At 40.0% G+C, this 19,961-nt stretch overlaps 3 protein-coding genes across 3 annotated transcripts; all 3 read right to left on the bottom strand.

Moving 5' to 3' along the window:
- Positions 1–508: 508 nt before the first annotated feature.
- LOC115662090 (uncharacterized) lies at positions 509–12,382 on the bottom strand. The gene is made up of 14 exons (XM_056303738.1): positions 10,623–12,382; positions 10,301–10,423; positions 9,686–9,891; positions 9,019–9,229; positions 8,693–8,930; positions 8,343–8,493; positions 7,936–8,240; positions 3,500–4,869; positions 3,177–3,299; positions 2,571–2,773; positions 1,880–2,090; positions 1,554–1,791; positions 1,197–1,347; positions 509–1,103 (listed from the first exon to the last, which is right to left on the bottom strand). Exons 1-14 carry the CDS (start codon positions 11,899–11,901, stop codon positions 798–800), a joined length of 5,115 nt encoding a protein of 1,704 aa, XP_056159713.1. The 5' UTR covers positions 11,902–12,382; the 3' UTR covers positions 509–797.
- A 1,497-nt stretch (positions 12,383–13,879) lies between these two features.
- On the bottom strand, positions 13,880–15,151 carry LOC115667215 (G-type lectin S-receptor-like serine/threonine-protein kinase RKS1). The gene has a single exon (XM_030588827.2). It carries the CDS (start codon positions 15,149–15,151, stop codon positions 13,880–13,882), a length of 1,272 nt encoding a protein of 423 aa, XP_030444687.2.
- A 1,443-nt stretch (positions 15,152–16,594) lies between these two features.
- On the bottom strand, positions 16,595–18,111 carry LOC130135192 (G-type lectin S-receptor-like serine/threonine-protein kinase RKS1). Its single transcript, XM_056303737.1, has 2 exons — positions 18,018–18,111; positions 16,595–17,670 (listed from the first exon to the last, which is right to left on the bottom strand). Exons 1-2 carry the CDS (start codon positions 18,109–18,111, stop codon positions 16,595–16,597), a joined length of 1,170 nt encoding a protein of 389 aa, XP_056159712.1.
- Between the last annotated feature and the right edge of the window lie 1,850 nt (positions 18,112–19,961).

Below are 19,961 nucleotides of genomic sequence, written 5' to 3'. Positions count from 1 at the left end.
GGGTATGATGAACTTCTGAGTTAGCTGTTTGTTGGAGATGTATTTATATCTTTTTGATAAATTATAGAAACTCTGATATTGTAACCAGATGACTCTTTTATCGAATATATATATGGATGTATATATATTGATAACACATTGATGATGATTATGTTTAAGGTTGTGTCTTTCGGATGGAAGGACAGCCGTGTCATTGCCTTTGTAGTTGTAGAGTTGGGGGTGTGACATTAAGAACTATTAACCAAAGAAGTGAGTGAAAAGAGGTAAAACGTATGATTCTAGAAGACCCATTGCCTAGAGTCAGTTTCAGTGTCGCCCTTCGCTCTTAATTCATTAATTTTCCACGTTCAAGTCTGCGGGTGAAGTAATGATCCCTGTCTTCTTGAGAGCAAGGTCTCTATTATGAACTTTTATTGCTAAAAAAACGTGAAAAAGGAAAAGATAAAAGGGCTTCTTTTTCATCTCTACATGCAATTTGATAACTTCCTGCAACATAAAATGAGATAGGACAACAATTAGATGATTGCGAAAGAAAGAGAATGCTGCGGCAACAGCAATTTACATGTACAAATCTCGGTTTAAGAGACAGATTGAGCTCAATCAATAGATCAAGGAAATTTTAAAGAGTAGTATATTGTATCCAATCTACATATCGACTTATCTCATAAGCACAAGAGCTACAAGTTAGCTCATATACGACACGATTAGGCTTTAGGTTCCATCTATCTAGCGATACAGGGAGTATCTCAATTTCTCAAGCTGAGTAGATTACGCAGTTCACTTGTGGTGGCATGTGACTAGCGAGCTTCAACAGCAGTAATTGTAACTCCATTAACAGAGCATGTTCTGTTACATCTTGTCTGAATATCTCCGTTGTGGGCACTCTCGTCGATGAACGCAGGCTGTTTCGGGAATGGAAGTACCGCATCAGCATTCCCCAACATGAAAACCACTGTGGACATAGTTGGTCTATCCGATGCATATCTTTGCACGCACAAAAGACCGATTTGAATGCACCTCGATACTTTTTCCTCATAATATGTCTTGTCAATTGATTTGTCGACAATGTCCATGCATTTTCCTCCTTTCCACAGCTCCCATACCTGGAAATAACACATACCAAACACCTCGGACTGTGACAATGCGACTGGTCTAATTGTGCATAGCGTTGAATTATGTAAGAGTTTCATACTTACATGGCCAATTAAATTGCAAAAGGGGTTGATATGATAGCACCCACTATTCCTTTGGCCTGTGACAATCTCTAACAACAAAATTCCATAACTGTACACATCTGATTTTATAGAAAACCGGCCTTGCATAGCATACTCTGGTGCCATGTAGCCACTACAGAAGCCAAAAAGGAGAGAAGTAATCAACATCTCATTCACTGCATAAAGTTCTCTGTTGTTGAATTTTCGGTGACATAACTTAAGTTTGAAAGTTTAGTATGAAAGACAGAGAATGGTTGGTCCGAGTTCTTTTTCTTTGTTCTAATTTCTCATTGTTTAATCAGGTGAAGCAGAATTTAATGCTCAAGAAAAAACACTTACTATGTCCCGACCACACGCCTCGTTTTTCCTTCAATTTGGTCTCCTCCACATATCCTCGCTAACCCAAAATCTGAAATCTTGGGGTTCAATGCAACATCCAGTAAGACATTGCTAACTTTCAAATCTCTGTGGATTATCCTCAAGGTCGAATCCTGATGTAAATACATGAGTCCCCGAGCTACCCCATATGCGATTTCATACCTTTTTACCCAATCCAGAAGTGATCTCTTTGTTTCATCTGGACCAAATATGGGGATTACCACAAGTTATTATCTATAATACTAGCTGTAGAACCGAAATTCTCGCCACTGGAAGAGAGGACTTACCGAAAAGTAATAAATCCAAGCTTTTATTGGGTAAATACTCATAAATTAACAGTTTTTCGTCTTCCTGAATGCAGCAACCTAAGATTTTCACCAGATTCCGGTGTTGGAGTTTGGCAATCAATCTGACTTCGTTCTTGAACTCTTCATTTCCTTGTCCAGAATGTTTCGAGAGTCTTTTAACCGCTATTTCTGTTCCGTTATTCATCACACCCTGTGAAATGAACTCATCACAAGAATTATTATTTAGACCTGTCAGATGAAGTTGGTGGCTCAAAAGCTGTTATGAGTAAATTTTAAGATATACTAGGTAGTTAAACTTTCCGGGAGGATGTGTTGGTAACACTCATTACATGCTGTATAACCTAGAAAACTAAAGAAGCAACATGACTTGTGCTGTTCTCTACTTCTTCTCCTTCGTCATTTGTCAGTCACTTCCTGGATTTGTGATGACGGGTAGAACAGAGTCGCCACAGGACACACCTCCATGTATACAGTGGAAGGAACCAGATTGCAATACCTTCCAAGAATTTCAAAATAGAAAAAGGTCCTCTACAATAAAACTGGCTCGCTTTCGAGCATTTTATTCGAGGACATCAATCGCCATAAGCGACAGACATATGAAGTTGGTAGAAGACGCATATTTAATGTCTAATAACCATTTTAGATTCACTTGAATAGGGAGATTAATTACCTTATATACAGATCCAAAACCGCCTTGGCCGAGCTCATTGACAGAGGAAAAATTGCTTGTGGCTGCAGCTACAATTCCAAAATCAAAGACTGGTATATCTGTTTTTCGTCTCCCTTTGCCGTCGAGGTCTTTCAGACCTGGAAGTGCGTCCAAATATGTTGAGCTTGGGGTAACACTAACAAGATGATTACGCCCTCTTCTATCTGCTGTCAGAAAGTCGAATAAGAAAGAAAATGAAAGCAATTCTGTAATGCTTCTTTGCTTGCCATTCGTCCAATTTGGGGAACTTTTTGTCTAGGAAGGAACCATATAAATTTTCCCTTCAACCATGACCTTATCACTCGTTCGTGAAGATGAACTCACATATGCTCGATTTCAAGTTCAATCACAATACTGCATTATCTAACTGGCGAGCATTGTCTGTGCAGCTTTGTTGACCAAGGTTTTCAGTATAGAAATCATCCACCCATTAGCCTAACATCATTAGCTTTAGTTTAGATTTAATTGATATCTTAGACCTGAACATTGAAATAAAAACCTACTTGTAAAACAGACTTAGTTATGTATATGGCAGAAAAAGCTTCTATCAAGGCTAGATCACCAGACCTCTTTTCCTCTTCAACAGAAGGCAGTACGTAAGGCAGCCCAAGAGCAGCAACACTAGTGCAGATACCAATATCATTGCCACCATCGCCTTCTTGACAAGAATACTCCTTTTCCTATGGCGAGCTGTAAAAGAAGGCACAAGAAGTGTGCCAATGACATGGAACGCACAAATGTTACGGAAATGAATGCAACAAGTGCTGTTTATAAAATGAACTATCAGAAGCAAACAGTTTTGTCAAGACAAGAGATCGGGACAAACTGGGACAATAATTACGACCCACAACAGCAGCAAAAGTAGTTGGACTAATATTAGCATAGAGTACCTAATTCAATTGCATCGACCCGCACATATAAATCTTCACCAAAGTTTGAAAATGCTCTTGTATCCACTAAATGTCCATACCATTTGAGACATCCATATTCCCCCATACTTTTATTTGCACTTGAATAAGCTGTGCAATTGCAATCCCTCAAGCATTCCTGCTCACACTCCTTCAAGCTCAGGCTCATGTCGACATGTGCTGTTGAAGTGTCCGGCAACTTCACCTGATGCACCTTCACGAAACCTTCCCCACTTCGACACACTGATGCACCTTGCCTCCTCTTGCACCCACCTGATGCGTCCTTTAGGCGCCATTCGCCCGGAGACGTGGGCTCAAAGCCGGGCAGGCATGTGCAGTCTAATTGGTCAGCGGTGTTTGCACCACAGTTGCCATTAGGCCCACAGTTCCTGTAGTAGTCACACTGCTCCTTTGGATGATAAGAAAACTCGCTCCACCGCTGCTCTTCATCATGCCATACGAAGTATTTAAGTGACCCTGACTCCTGCACCACATACCTAGAGATAATTGATGTGCCATACATCATAGAAACCTCCGTCCTGTTCCTCACAATTGTGATGGTATAGTTGAAATCTTTAGGCTTCGCGCGATCGGCACCATGAGGATTCTCAATTATTGGTCCGCCCCGCCAATATGGAGTTCGATCCTTGTAAAGGAACGCCTGTGGGTACCCTGTTGGTTCAAACTTGTATGAATAACTGCCCGGGGCTGGATCATCTTCGGACTTCCAAGATGTCACGAACCAGTTCAAACCGGTTCTCCTGTCCAACCCAAGCTTCATGGATGGAAGATAGGTATCTGTGGGATAATCAAAGCTCTGCCAAACAACCACTTTGCTCAAATCATGTTTCAAAACCAGATTACCTGAATCCAAAAGCTGAGCAGTAGTAGAATCATTTAAATTAGTGGAGGAAACATTGGTTGACCAAATGGGCAAGCTCCCATTGTTTTCACGGATCACTAAGTTTCCATGACGATCAAATGCAAGAACTCCTGAAGTATCGTTCACGGGATTTTCTCTGTTAGCAACCCAAACGATGGTTTGCACCGGTTGTCCATAGTACCAAATCCCCATGTAACGCAAGCTTGAATTACCTGGGCTGAAGAAACCGAGAGCGAATTTTCTTGCTTGGGAGATCAAGACATCACCATCTTTCATGGTATCGTTTGGGGCAAGGGTGTCCAAAGAATTAATCAAATGCAGCAGAAGAAATAAAAACAGGACGTGTAATGACACTGTTGGAGTGTTCATGTTGTACTTAGATGGGGATGCAGGGTGCTTATGTTTCAGGCAAGAAAGCAGAGATATATGGCTTTTGCTTAAAACCAAAAAAACAGAAACTTCGATGTAGTTGTGGTTTCAATTGATGAGAGGAACCAACCCATTTTTGACCATCCTTATCAATTGAAAATTCAATATTCAAACTGTACCGTGAAGCGGCGACTTTGACATCACTTGTCCATGCTTGACTCTTCTTCTTCCCTCTCTGGGTGCTCCTTTATTCATTATTTATTTATTTCTTTTTGCCTGCCGATGATTGAGGTGCTTCATTCCTGGACAGACACAAATTCACACAGGTTGGGTAGAGTCTGCATTTACTTGGCCAGTCACATCCTCTACCTTCTCCTTTTTAAAAACCCGCCTCAAAGTCAGGATAACAACACCACAAATACGTTAACTTCTAAGAAATATTCACTTAAGTGCCATAACTTTCGATTGATCACTTAAATGCCAAAACTTTTTAAAAACGTTCACTCAAGTGCTAGAAATCTGACTTGGTATAGCACTTGTGGTGAATGTTTTTAAAAAGTTATGACATTTCAAGTAATTGATTGAAAAGTTATATGGCACTCAAGTAATCAGAAAAAAAAACTTATGACTCTCAAATAAGTGTCATACATAAGTTATGACGTTGTACGAAAGATATGACACATGCTGTATGCTTTTCCAAACCCAAAAGTCCAAGTCAATCGAACATTATTGCTCATGGAGTTGGCACCACTGGAATGCCCTTACAACTCCCCTTCAATTCGGCAATTTACACTATTGGACCGACTATGGAAGGTGATTGAAGCGTCTTTAATGTTGTGTTTACTTGAACTTCACCAATATGGAAGGAAAGATGGGCACAGCATCACCAACGAAGAAGCCGTAAACCACCACAGACTAAACCTGCCATCTTTGGGATCATCTTTCAATCACTTGTGTTCTTTACATGTATACTTTTTCCACATCTAGAAATGAAAAATCAATATATGTTTCTCCATCCTTTATGTTCTTAGTTCCCATCAGCTTATATTTTTTGTGGGTCTGTTTTATTTTATCAAATCACTAACTAGTCACTTTTTTTAACAGTTTCTATTTTGCACCATTTTATTGAATAAGTAATCTCGAAATTTTTTTTGTCATTAGTTTGTACTTTTCTCTAATGAACTGTTGACATACTAAGTGAATCCGTTTTAAATTGTAGATAAGTGGAATGATTATTCATTTTGTAGTAATTAACTATTTGCTTTTCCCACGTCTAAAAATGAGAAAACTTACATTTTTTGTTTCTACTTTTTTTAATAGAAATTATACTGTGTAAATATTTTGTTGACTAATCACTTTTTTTAATGAGTTTATAAAGTCAGCATTATGTTCTTAAGTGAAAAAGGGAATAAGTGTTGAGTAAATTTATAAATTCAGCATTATTGATTAAGTTTATAAATTCCGCATTATTGAATAAGTGTTCAGGCAAGCTTATTTTGTCATCACCTTTGTAGTTTTACCAAGTGACCACTTTCTATATAACACTAATCCATTTAAAATAATTAAATGACTAACTGATCACTTTTTTACGCTTTCCATTGAATGGATTAATAACATAATTTTTTCATTAGTCACTAACATTTTTTGTTTCTATGTTAAAAAAAATTTATATTGTCCGTATGTTCTAGTTCCTTAATTGGCGAACTAATGAATCTTCTGCGGATTTTATTCATTATTCCTTTGAATAGTTATTTACCTAAAGATGTATTTCCCACGGTGAAAAGGAATATATGTTTTCTTTATTATCAAAGATATATGTTCCTCCATCTTTCATTAAAATGCGACCGCTTTATTTTATTCATTAATCACTTTGTTGACACCTAAAGCCTCGCTCATAACCCACTCATGAATTTGTTTTAAAAAATTAGGGGTCAAATTGACGGCATAATTTGACCCTATCTGTCAACTTCATGTTAGGAAATTTGTTACCACAGCAGGCTGCTGAAATTTGCACCAGTTCTTCAGACCTTGCAGCAGGCAAGTGTCACACTCTGTTGTCAATGACATCAGCATCTTTTGCTTCAAAAGGAAGTCCAACATCGTACATAATTCTGTAAGAAAAGTATTCACAAGAGGTCCTAAAGGATGCAATGGTTCCAGCCATAAAAATTCTGTAAGAAAAGTATTCACAAGAGGTCCTAAAGGATGCAATGGATCCAGCCATAAAAATGTCTTCTGTCCATCACCAAAGGCATACTGTATTACAGTATGCAGATAAGTCTTACCAAAAGGACGGTTTTTGGGACATGGAAAACTGGGGCTTATCATGAAAGTATGCTGGAAGAAATTGGAAAAAGAAAAGAAAAAGAATAGCATTCTGCTAAGTAAGAGGCTTAAAGAAAGTGATTGTCGTTTTTGTTATCATCAATCCTTGTTAGGATATCAGCACGAATCGACATAACAGATTCGCCTGGAAATTAGTAGACTAACGATAAATTTTCTTTTATGATTAATCAGTTAGATGAAGGAACACTCTACGGTCCAGACAGAATAAGGTCAACCAACTATAGTGTCATTTAGGAACACGATTGATTTACTTATATTTGTTATGGTGACATTAAGAGCTGTTAACCAAAGAAGTGAATGAAAGAGCTAAAATATATCATACTAGAAGACCCTTTGCCTAGAGTCAGTTTCAGTGTCACCCTTCGCTCTTAATTCATTCATTTCCATGTTCAAGTTTGTGTGTGAACTGAAGGATTCCTGTCTAGAAAGGTCTCTATTGTGAACTTGTAATGCAAAAATAAGGTAAATAAATAAAAGGTAGATGATATTTTTTATATCTCAAGATGCAATCCGATAACTTCATGCCAAAATAAAATGAGATCGGCAAAAATTAGTTGATTGTGGGAGAAAGAAAATGCTGCAGCAACATGTAGAAGTCGCTGTTTATGAGACAAAGAATGTGCCCAATTATTAAATCAAGGAAAATTTCAGCAGAAGTCTATTGTATTTAATCTGCTTATAAACTTTTCTCATAAGCACAAGAACAAGAAGTTAGCTCACATATGACATGATTAGCCTTTAGGTGTCATCTTTCTACCGATACAGCATCTCATTTCTCAACTTCAGTAGATTACGCAGTTCCCTTGCGAGGGCATGCGACTAGCGAGCTTCAACAACAGTAGTTGTAACTCCGTTCACAGAATATGTTCTGTTACATGTCGACTGATTATCTCCATTGTAGGCACTGTCGTCGATGAATGCTGGCTGTTTCGGGGATGGAAGTAATACATCAGCGTTCCCCAACATGAAAACCACCGTGGACATAGTTGGTCTATCCGATGCATATCTTTGCACACACAAAAGGCCGATTTGAATGCACCTCAATACCATTTCCTCATAATATGTCTTGTCCATTGATTTGTCAACAATGTCCATGCATTTTCCTTCTTTCCACAGCTCCCATACCTGGGAAGAACACATACCAAGCACCTTGGATTGTCATAATGTGAATGTAGAGGCTGGTCAAATTGTGCATTGCATTGAATAATATGACACTTTCATACTTACATGGCCAATTACATTGCAAAAGGGATTATTATGATAGCACCCATTATTTTTTTGGCCTGTAATGATCTCTAGCAATAAAACTCCATAACTGTAGACATCTGATTTTATGGAAAACCGGCCTTGGAGAGCATACTCTGGTGCCATGTACCCACTACAGAAGCCAAAAAGGATAGAAGTAATCAATATCTTATTCACTATATAAACTTCCTTGTCGAATTTTAGGGGAGATAACTAAATGTTGAAACGTTAGTACGAAAGAAAATAGTTCGAACCGAGTTCATTTTCTTTGTTCTAATTTCTCGCTGTCTAATCAAGTGAAGCAGAATTTAATGCTCAAGAAAAACACTTACTATGTCCCGATCACACGCTTCGTTTTTCCTTCAATTTGGTCTCCTCCACAAATCCTAGCCATCCCAAAATCTGATATCTTGGGGTTCAATGCAACATCCAGTAAGACATTGCTAGCTTTCAAATCTCTGTGGATTATCCTCACTGTCGAATCCTGGTGTAAATACATGAGTCCTCGAGCTACCCCATACGCGATTTCAAACCTTTTTCCCCAATCCAGAAGTGAGCTCTTTGTATCATCTGGATCCAATTTGGGGATTTCCTCAAGTTATTATCCTTAATACTCTCTCTAGAACTGAAATTCTGACCATTAGAAGAGAGCACTTACCAAAGAGGAATGAGTCCAAGCTTTTATTGGGCAAATACTCATAGATTAACAGTTTCTCGTCTTCTTGAATGCAGCAACCCAAGATTTTCACCAGATTCCGGTGTTGGAGTTTGGCAATCAATCTGACTTCATTCTTGAACTCTTCATTTCCTTGTCCAGAATATTTTGAGAGTCTTTTAACTGCTATTTCTATTCCGTGATTCATCACACCCTGTGAAAATGAACACGTCACAAGAATAAGTATTGAAACCTGAGAGAGATGAAGCCGGTCGCTAGAAAGCTATTATGAGTAGATTTTAAGATTTATTAGGTAGTTAAACTAGCCAGGATGATGTGTCGATTACACTCATTACAAGTTGTATGATCTAGAAAATTAGAGAAGCGACATAGACTTGTGCTGTTCTCTACTTATCCCTCATCTTTTGTCAGTCACTTCCTGGTTTTGTGATGACTGGAAGATCAGAATCGCTACAGAGACACCTCCATGGATTTAGTTTTCAACAATTTCAAAGTAGAAAAAGGTCCTTTACGATAAAAATGGCTCATTTCTGACAATTTTATTCGAGGACATCAATCCCCATAACCAACAGACGAATGAATTTGGTAGACTAAATATAGTTAATATTCAATAACCATTTAGATTCAGTCGCGTCGGGAGATTAATTACCTTATATACAGATCCAAAACCACCTTGGCCGAGCTCATTGACTGAGGAAAAATTGCTTGTGGCTGCAGCTACAGTTTCAAAATCAAATAGTGGTAGATCTTTTTTTCGTCCTCCTTCGCTGTTGAGGTCTTTGAGACCTGGAAGATCGTTGAAATATGCTGAGCTTGTTGTACCACTAACAAGAGGATTGCGCCCTCTTCCATCTGCTGTCATACAGTGGAATAAAATGGTTAAGAAAGACAATGAAAGCAATTGTGTAATGCTTCTTTTTTTGCTGTTCTGGCCAATTTGGGAAATTTCTGTACAGGAAGGAACAATACAAATTGTTCCTCCAACAATGACCTTATCGCTTGTTCCATAAGATCGATTCACATAGGCTCAATTTCAAGATGAATCGCCATACAGCATTCTCCATCTCTCTGCGTCTGTGCAGCTTTATTGGTCGAGGTTTGCGGTATTGAAATCAACCACCCTTTAGCCTAAAATCCTGGCTAGATTAGCTCCAGTTTAAATTTAATCGATTTCTTAACCCTGAAGATCGAAATAGATGCCTACTTGTAAAACAGACAGTAATAAACATGGCAGAAAAAGCTTCTATCAAGGCTGATCACCCACCTCTTTTCCTCTTCGACATAAGGCAGTATATAAGGGAGCCCAAGAGCAGCAACACTAGTGCAGTTACCGATATTATTACCACCATTACCTTCTTGACAAGAGGACTCCTTTTCCTATAGCGAACTGTAAAAATAAGGCATGAGAAGTGTGCCAATGACATTGAACAAGCAGATATTATGGATATTAATGCAACAAGTGCAGTTTATAAGATAAACTATCAGAAGCAAACAGTATCGTTAAGACGAGAAGTAGAGATTGGGACAACAATTACAACCCCAGAGCAGCAGCAAAAGTATTTGAAGTAGATATCAGCAATGAGTACCTAAGTCCGTTGCATCCACCCGCACATATAAGTCTTGACCGATGTCTGAAAATTCTCTTGTATCCACTAAATCTCCATACCATTTGAGGCATCCAAATTCCCCCATAGTTTCATTCGCACTCGAATAAGCTGTGCAACTGCAATCCCTCAAGCATTCCTGTTCACACTCCTTCAAGGTCAGGCTCATGTCGACATGTGCTGTTGAAGTGTCCGGCAACTTCACCCGTTTGACCTTCACGAAACCTTCCCCACTTCGACACAGTAATACATTTTGCCTCCTCTTGCACCCGCCTGATCCATCCCTTAGGTACCAATCGCCCGGAGACTTGGGCTCAAAGCCGGGCAGGCATGTGCAGTCGAACTGGTCTGCATTGTTTGCACCACAGTTGCCATTAGGCCCACACTTGCTGAAGTAGTCACACTGCTCCTTTGGATGGGAAGAAAACTCAGTCCACCGCTGCTCTTCATCGTGCCACATGAAGTGTTTAACTAACCCTGACTCATGCACCACATATCTGGAGAGAACCGATGCATTGATGACGGCATACATCAGAGAAACCTCGATCGCGTTATTGACAATTGTGACATTATAGATAAAATCGTTAGCCATCTTGGCAAGGCTACCCTGCCCTTTCTCAATTATTGGTCCGGCTCGCCAATAAGGAGCTCGATCCTTGTAAAGGACCAACTGTGGGTACCCTGTTGGTTCAAAATAGTATGAACAACTGCCCGGTGCTGGATCATCTTCAGATTTCCAAGATGTCATGAACCTGTTCAAACCAGTTCTCCGGTCCAACCCAAGCTTCATGGATGGAAGAAAGGTATCTGTGGGATAATCAAAGCTCTGCCAAATAACCACTTTGCTCAAATCATGTTTCAAAACCAGATTACCTGAATCCAAAAGCTGAGCAGTGGTAGAATTATTTAAAGTCATGGACGAAACATTGGTTGACGAAATGGGGAAGCTCCCATTGTTTTCATTGATCACTAAGTTTCCATAATGATCAAATGCAAGAACCCCTGAAGTGCTATTCACTGGATTCTCTCTGTTAGCAACCCAAACGACGGTTCGCTCCGGTTGTCCATAGTACCAAATCCCCACGTAACGCAAGCTTGAATTACCTGGGCTGAAGAAACCGAGAGCAAATTTTCTTCCTTGGGAGATTAAGACATCGCCATCTTTCACGGTATCGTTTGGGGCGAGGGTGTCCAAAGAATCAATCAAATGAAGCAGAAGAAATAAAACCAGGGTGTGCAATGACACCGTTTGTGTGCTCATGTTGTACCTACATGGGGGATGCAGCGTGCTTATGTTTCAGGCAAGAAAGCAGAGATATGGCTTTTGCTTCATAACCATCAAAGCAGAAACTTCTCAATGTGGTCGAGGTTTCAATTGATAAGAGGAACCGCCATTGCTGACCATCCTTCTGTCAATACTGTGGCCCATTGGAAAACGTGCCATGAAGCGGCCACATCAACGTCAACGTCACCCGTCCAAGATTGACTCTTCTTCATTCCTCTCGGGTTGCTCCTTTTATATATCCAATATAGTTTGCTTGCATTACTTGAATACCAGCGCATCTCTAGTCTTTTTATGCGGGCCGTTGATCGAGATGCATCATCACACAGATAGGTACTTCCATAGTATGTATTTTCTAGAGTTAGAAGTCAATGGAACATGCTTTGAAAAGAAGGGAACCAAGGGGGAACGCCATCTAATGAGCCAGTCAACATCCTTTTCATTTCACTTTTGAAAGACCCCCCAAAGGTCTAAGTTAATAGAATTGAATATTTCTCACTGTTATTGGCTGTTGAGTATGTATAATTAAGTTCGTGAAGGATTATGAAACAGGAAACGCCGTTGCTATGTCGATGCTGGAAGATGAGCAAGGCAAAAAAGAAATGAAATTGTTGTGAAGGGAGGTTCAAAGAAACAGAGACTATATATATGAATATATGATGATGAATGCAGGGGAGATCTTCAGAATATAGAAATGGAAGAAAAAGCAAATCAAATAACTAATTATTCGCTTTTTTGATTTTAACCCTTTTATTTTGTTTTAGAAAAGTCAAACCCAAAAAGTTAATAGGTGGGATATTTCAACGTTCCCCCTCACGTGGAAGTCGGATTGGGTGAACGAACACGTAAAATAAACTAAGGCACAATTTAGCTTTAATATTATAATATAATGTTCAATTCAAAAGTTTAAGTTAATAAATTGAGACAACACATATTTATAAAGAGTATATAAACCTCATAGTCAGCGATGGGTCGAGGGCTGAGTTGGGCCTTTGGGCTTTCTCTTTAATTTAATTATTTTAAGCCCAATCCTTACAATAACACGATGTCGAGGGGTACGATAAATTCGAGTGATTAACTTAGGTTATCAGTTTAAGGGAGCGCTGGATTCTATCATGCGACATGGGAAAATTGGATCGCGTTGCAGGTCTTGTTTTCTGTTTTGGCTCACGCTTCGCCAGTAGTCATGTTATACGTATAGTAGACTTGATCATTGCTCTGAGTCGGTACTGTCAGGCCTCGCTATTTCCATATGGTGAAGTAAAAGGATTTAATACCAAATCAAGTTTCAGAGCTCCTGGTTGCTGATCTTTTGAGTCATTGCTGAAGGAATGAGGCAGGCAAAGCTGTTAGCTTACCCAGAAGTAGTGACACTTCGCATGAACATCCAAATCTTATGCATCAAATTATAACAAAAAAAGAAAAAAATATGAAGTATCTGTACACATCTGCGCCCTACATTCTTTTCGTGGATAAACGTATTTATCAATTGTAACTCTTCTCATCACTCGAGTATTCTTCTCATCTACTCTCCGGAGCTGTGATGGTTATATCATTGGAAAAGTGAAGTCTTTGGACACTTGAGGATGAGTCGGTGCTCATAGCGAAGCTCTCAGCACTGAATCCCAGTTCCTTAGGTTGAGGAATGTCAGAAGTCTCGCTGCCCAACATAAGCACGACCGATGACATTGTCGGCCGGTCTTCGGGTCGCTGCTGCACGCACAAGAGTCCTACCTGGATGCACCTCATCACTTCCTTGAAGGGAAATTCTTCCCCCATCAGGGCATCTACTAGTCCAAGTGCATTCCCCTCGGTCCACAGTTTCCATGCCTGGATATACGTGAAAACCAAGTTAATACATATCATACAGCAATAGAAAAAGTGAAGACAGCATCCAATCCGAGCTAAAGCATAAGCAGGGAAATACTTACATGTCCCACGAGATTTGAAGTAGATATTAGCAATGAGTACCTAAGTCAATTTCATCCACCCGCAGATATAAATCTTGACCCGAGTCTGAAAATGCTCTTGTATCCGCCAAATCTCCGTACCATTTGAGACATCCATTTTCCCCTATACTTTCATTTGCACTTGAATAAGCTGTGCAAATGCAATTCCTCAAGCATTCCTGCTCACACTCCTTCAAGCTCAGGCTCATGTCGACAGCTGCTGTTGAAGTGTCCGGCAGCTTCAGCTGTTTCACTTTCACAAAACCTTCCCCGCGTTGACACATTGACACACCTTGCCTCCTCTTGCAGCCGCCTGTTCCGTCCCTTAGGTACCAATGGCCTGGAGACTTTGGCTCTAAGCCGGGCAGGCATGTGCGGTCAAACTGGTCTGCATTGTTTGCACCACAGATGCCATTAGGCCCACACTTGCTGAAGTAGTCACACTGCTCCTTTGGATGGGAAAAAACCTCAGTCCACTGCTGCTGTTCACCGTGCCAAACGAAGTGTTTAAGTGACCCTGACTCCTGCACCACATACCTAGAGATAATCGATATGCCATACATCAGAGAAACCTCCATTGTGTTCCTCACAATTGTGGTAGTATTAGGCATCGAGGGATTGCCACCTTGCAATTTCTCAATTATTGGTCCGCTCCGCCAATACGAAGCTCGATCCTGGTAAAGGAACAACTGCGGGTACCCTATTGGTTCAAACCTGCATGAATAACTGCCTGGTGCTGGATCATCTTCGGATTTCCAAGATGTCAGGAACCAGTTCAAACCGGTTCTCCGGTCCAACCCAAGCTTCATGGACGGAAGAAAGGTATCCGTGGGATAATCAAAGCTCTGCCAAATAACCACTTTGCTCAAATCATGAATTAAAACCAGATTACCTGAATCCAAAAGCTGAGCACTTGTAGAATTATTTAAAGTCATGGAGGAAACATTGACTGACAAAATGGGAAAGCTCCTATTGTTTTCACGGATCACTAAGTTTCCATAATGATCAAATGCAACAACTCCTGAAGTATCATTCACGGGATTTTCTCTGTTAGCAACCCAAACGACGGTTTGCTCTGGTAGTCCATAGTACCAAATCCCCACGTAACGCAAGCTTGAATTACCAGGTCCGAAGAAACCGAGAGCAAATTTTCTTCCTTGGGAGATTAAGACATCACCATATTTCATGGTATCATTTGGGCCAAGGGTGTCCAAAGAATCGATCAAATGTAGTAAAGGAAATAAAAACAGGATGTGTAATGACACTTTTCGAGTGTTCATTGTACTTACATGGGAATGCAGCACGCGTATGTTTCAGGCAAGAAAGCAGAGATATGCTGGAAGATGAGCAAGGCAAAAAAGAAATGAAATTGTTGTGAAGGGAGGTTCAAAGAAACAGAGACCATATATATGCATATATGATGATGATTGCAGGGGAGATCTTCAGAATATAGAAATGGAGGAAAAAAGCAAATCAAATAATTAATTATTCGCTTTTTTGATTTTAACCCTTTTATTTTGTTTTAGAAAAGTCAAACCCAAAAGGTTAATAGGTGGGATATTTCAACATTCCCTCTCACGTGGAAGTCGGATTGGGTGAACGGACATGTAAAATAAACTAAGGCATAATCTAGCTCTAATATCATAATAGGATATTAAATCCAAAAGTTTAAGTTAATAGATTGAGACAACACATGTCTATAAAAAGTATATAAACCTCATAGTCAGCGATGGGTCGAGGGCTGAGTTGGGCCTTTGGGCTTTCTCTTTTATTTAATTATTTTAAGCCCAACCCTTACAATAACACGTTGTCGAGAGGGGAACGATAAATTCAAGTGATTAACTTAGGTTATCAGTTTAAGGGAGCGCTGGATTCTATCATGCGACGTGGGGAAATCGGATCGCGTTGCAGGTCTTGTTTTCTGTTTTGGCTCACGCTTCGCCAATAGTCATGTTATACGTATAGTAGACTTGATCATTGCTCTGAGTGGGTACTGTCAGGCCTCGCTATTTCCATATGGTGAAGTAAAGGATTTAATACCAAATCAAGTTTCAGAACTCCTCCTTGTTGCTGATCTTTTGAGTCATTGCTGAAGGAATGAGGCAGGCAAAGCTGTTAGCTTACCCAGAAGTAGTGACACTTCGCATGAACATCCAAATCTTATGCATCAAATTATAACAAAAAAAGAAAAAAATATGAAGTATCTGTACACATCTGCGCCCTACATTCTTTTCGTGGATAAACGTATTTATCAATTGTAACTCTTCTCATCACTCGAGTATTCTTCTCATCTACTCTCCGGAGCTGTGATGGTTATATCATTGGAAAAGTGAAGTCTTTGGACACTTGAGGATTAGTCGGTGCTCATAGCGAAGCTCTCAGCACTGAATCCCGGTTCCTTAGGTTGAGGAATGTCAGAAGTCTCGCTGCCCAACATAAGCACGACCGATGACATTGTCGGCCGGTCTTCGGGTCGCTGCTGCACGCACAAGAGTCCTACCTGGATGCACCTCATCACTTCCTTGAAGGGAAATGCTTCCCCCATCAGGGCATCTACTAGTCCAAGTGCATTCCCCTCGGTCCACAGTTTCCATGCCTGGATATACGTGAAAACCAAGTTAATACATATCATACAGCAATAGAAAAAGTGAAGACAGCATCCAATCCGAGCTAAAGCATAAGCAGGGAAATACTTACATGTCCCACGAGATTTGAAGTAGATATTAGCAATGAGTACCTAAGTCAATTTCATCCACCCGCAGATATAAATCTTGACCCGAGTCTGAAAATGCTCTTGTATCCACCAAATCTCCGTACCATTTGAGACATCCATTTTCCCCTATACTTTCATTTGCACTTGAATAAGCTGTGCAAATGCAATTCCTCAAGCATTCCTGCTCACACTCCTTCAAGCTCAGGCTCATGTCGACAGCTGCTGTTGAAGTGTCCGGCAGCTTCAGCTGTTTCACTTTCACAAAACCTTCCCCACGTTGACACATTGACACACCTTGCCTCCTCTTGCAGCCGCCTGTTCCGTCCCTTAGGTACCAATGGCCTGGAGACTTTGGCTCTAAGCCGGGCAGGCATGTGCGGTCAAACTGGTCTGCATTGTTTGCACCACAGATGCCATTAGGCCCACACTTGCTGAAGTAGTCACACTGCTCCTTTGGATGGGAAAAAACCTCAGTCCACTGCTGCTGTTCACCGTGCCAAACGAAGTGTTTAAGTGACCCTGACTCCTGCACCACATACCTAGAGATAATCGATATGCCATACATCAGAGAAACCTCCATTGTGTTCCTCACAATTGTGGTAGTATTAGGCATTGAGGGATTGCCACCTTGCAATTTCTCAATTATTGGTCCGCTCCGCCAATACGAAGCTCGATCCTGGTAAAGGAACAACTGCGGGTACCCTATTGGTTCAAACCTGCATGAATAACTGCCTGGTGCTGGATCATCTTCGGACTTCCAAGATGTCAGGATCCAGTTCAAACCAGTTCTCCGGTCCAACCCAAGCTTCATGGACGGAAGAAAGGTATCTGTGGGATAATCAAAGCTCTGCCAAATAACCACTTTGCTCAAACCATGATTCAAAACCAGATTACCTGAATCCAAAAGCTGAGCAGTAGTAGAATTATTTAAAGTCATGGAGGAAACATTGACTGACAAAATGGGAAAGCTCCTATTGTTTTCACGGATCACTAAGTTTCCATAATGATCAAATGCAACAACTCCTGAAGTATCATTCACGGGATTTTCTCTGTTAGCAACCCAAACGACGGTTTGCTCTGGTTGTCCTAGTGCCAACCACCCCCCAAAAAAAAAAAAATTAAAAACCAGGAGGAAAAAAAAGAAAAAAATTTTTTTTTTTTGGGAAAAAAAAAAAAAAAATTTTTTTATGGTTTTTTTTGGGCAAAGGGGTTTAAAAAAAAAAATAAAAAAAAAAAAAAAAAAAAAAAAGGGGTGTAATATAATTTTTTGGGGTGTTTTTTTTTTTAAAAGGGAAGGCAGCACGGGTTTTTTTCAGGCAAGAAAGCAGAGATATGGCTTTCGCCTTGTAACCAGTAAAACAGAAACTTCTTAATGTAGTTGAGGTTTTAATTGATGAGAGGAGCCACCATTTGTGACCATCCTTATTAATTACCCTCACTATCAAAACTGTACCCCAGTGGAAAATGTACCCACGAAGTGGCGACTTTAGCATAACCTCTACTATCTTGTTGGAAATTGTGATCCATTTTCCATATTCTCTAGATTTCTCTAGAATGGTTAACAAACTTAATCTGAAGAAAACAAGAAGTGTCCAAGTTGAAGAGGAAAACTTGAAGTCAAAAACTAGGGCTGCTTAATCATGAAGAAAGAAGTATCATGAAAATGGACTACTAGAACCAAGCAACGTACAGCTTGTGAAACAAAGAGAAGAATAAGAACAGTTGAAGAAGCTTTCTTAGTCAAAACAAGCAGCAACAAAACAAATCTCTAAAATAAAAGATGAAAAATCCAAGTCAAAGTTGAAGACTCTCACCTGAAGAAGATGAAGGAACTTGGCAACAACAAAAATAGCCAACAAGTGTGAACAAGGAAAGTCAGTCAACGGAAATAGCTTCAGAATATGATTCTTGTAAAACAAGTATGCTTAGTGGTAAGAATATGAGGTGGCTTCCTTAGTCAACATGGGAGAGTAGGTAGATGATGTCTATGAAAAGGCCATAGCTCATTCATGTAAAAACAGTGTGGGGAGATGAGCTTAAAACTCCATATCATGATGCTCCCCCACCACATCTCCTCCTGACTTTTTTGTTACACTAGCTAAACTATCCTTGTCCCATAAACCTTGCCTTGCCTATATTCCTCAAAGTATCCTACCCTTGTCCATTCCTCTACATCAACTAGATCATACACACATACACTTGCACACATCAAAACACAAATTATTATTGATGTCAAAACCATGCTTCCGCACAGTCAAATTTTTAACCAGACTTTTCTTCTTTCCTCTTCGGGTACATTTTCTAGAGTTAAGGGTCAATGGGATATGTTTTAGGAAGTCGGGAACCGAGGGGAACCATTCAGTTAGCCAGTCAACATCCTTTTTCTTTCCCCTTTTGACAAACCCCATATGTTAATTGAGTATTATTGCTCATTGGTATTGGCTGTCGAGACGCAAGTAGGAAAGATGAAATTATTGTGATGGAATGTTGAAAGAAAGAGAAACTGACGTTTCAATCGACCTTAACACATAGCAGTGAAGAGTCCGCTTAGTCTTCTCTCTGTTGCATTCTGTACGCATACTGCTCCTCCACTGTCACCGAGTTCTGCTTGCCAAGGAAACTAAAACATCTTCAACACAGCCTTCATTTCCCTTATTGCAGCATCGCCAATATGGACGTATCCTTGTCTTCTTCCCTCCAATACGGCAATTACGCCACTGAACAAACTATGGAACGTAGTTCACACATCTTTGCTCTTGTGTTTATTGCACTAAGCTGAAGGAAAACCGAAAGTATTTGCAGTTGAAAGAAGAATGCAACCTAAAAATACCTTTTAAAAATCCAAGTAAGTGAAGAAGATGGAAACCAAGATAGACTAACTTGCCATCTTTGGGATCATCTCTCCATCAATTATGAGAGTGTAAATAGGATTTGTAAAGGCTTCTTTTTTCCCTTTGAAGAGACCTTCCAAACCTACAAATCCAATTAGGAAAGTTACTTTGCGGCTTATGGCTTCTTAAGACACACGTGTTTAGCTATTCACTTCTTAGGTTTTAACTCTTTTATTGTAATTGAAATCTTACCAAAAACTAGACCTGTCAAATGGGTCTAAAATCCATTTATGAGCCCCACATTTATTTAAATGAATCGTTAATGGGTTTTTTAAACATAAGAAGGCCAAAATATATGAGTCTTAAATGGGTATATTTTGAATACATTTACGACCCATTTAACAACCCATTATGAACAGCCCGGCCTCAGGATCTCACTCTCACCTCACGACCTTCTCTCCCCCGACATGTGCTCACGAAGTCCGCTCCCGCGATGACGGTCGAATACTTGGTCTTCGTCTCGTTTGCCTCGACGAATCAAGTCTC

Source organism: Syzygium oleosum, unplaced genomic scaffold (assembly GCF_021117445.2).
Source record: "Syzygium oleosum isolate NSW1041296 unplaced genomic scaffold, Sole_v2.1 Sole_v2.29, whole genome shotgun sequence".
NCBI lineage: Eukaryota > Viridiplantae > Streptophyta > Magnoliopsida > Myrtales > Myrtaceae > Syzygium > Syzygium oleosum.
The sequence above is the reverse complement of the archived record's forward strand: the minus strand, read 5'-3'. Positions and strand labels throughout refer to the sequence as shown.

Bases quoted from the DNA above. Each gene is read 5' to 3' on its own strand.
- LOC115667215 (XM_030588827.2), bottom strand. From the start codon at position 15,151: ATGAACACTCGAAAAGTGTCATTACACATCCTGTTTTTATTTCCTTTA.
- LOC115662090 (XM_056303738.1), bottom strand. From the start codon at position 11,901: ATGAGCACACAAACGGTGTCATTGCACACCCTGGTTTTATTTCTTCTG. The intron at 3,300-3,499 runs GTACTCTATGCT...CTTCTTTTACAG, and splicing joins GGTCGATGCAATTGAATTAG to CTCGCCATAGGAAAAGGAGT. The intron at 1,348-1,553 runs GTAAGTGTTTTT...TGGCTTCTGTAG, and splicing joins AGGCGTGTGGTCGGGACATA to TGGCTACATGGCACCAGAGT.
- LOC130135192 (XM_056303737.1), bottom strand. From the start codon at position 18,111: ATGGATCACAATTTCCAACAAGATAGTAGAGGTTATGCTAAAGTCGCC. The intron at 17,671-18,017 runs GTAATTAATAAG...GGTTGGCACTAG, and splicing joins GTACAGTTTTGATAGTGAGG to GACAACCAGAGCAAACCGTC.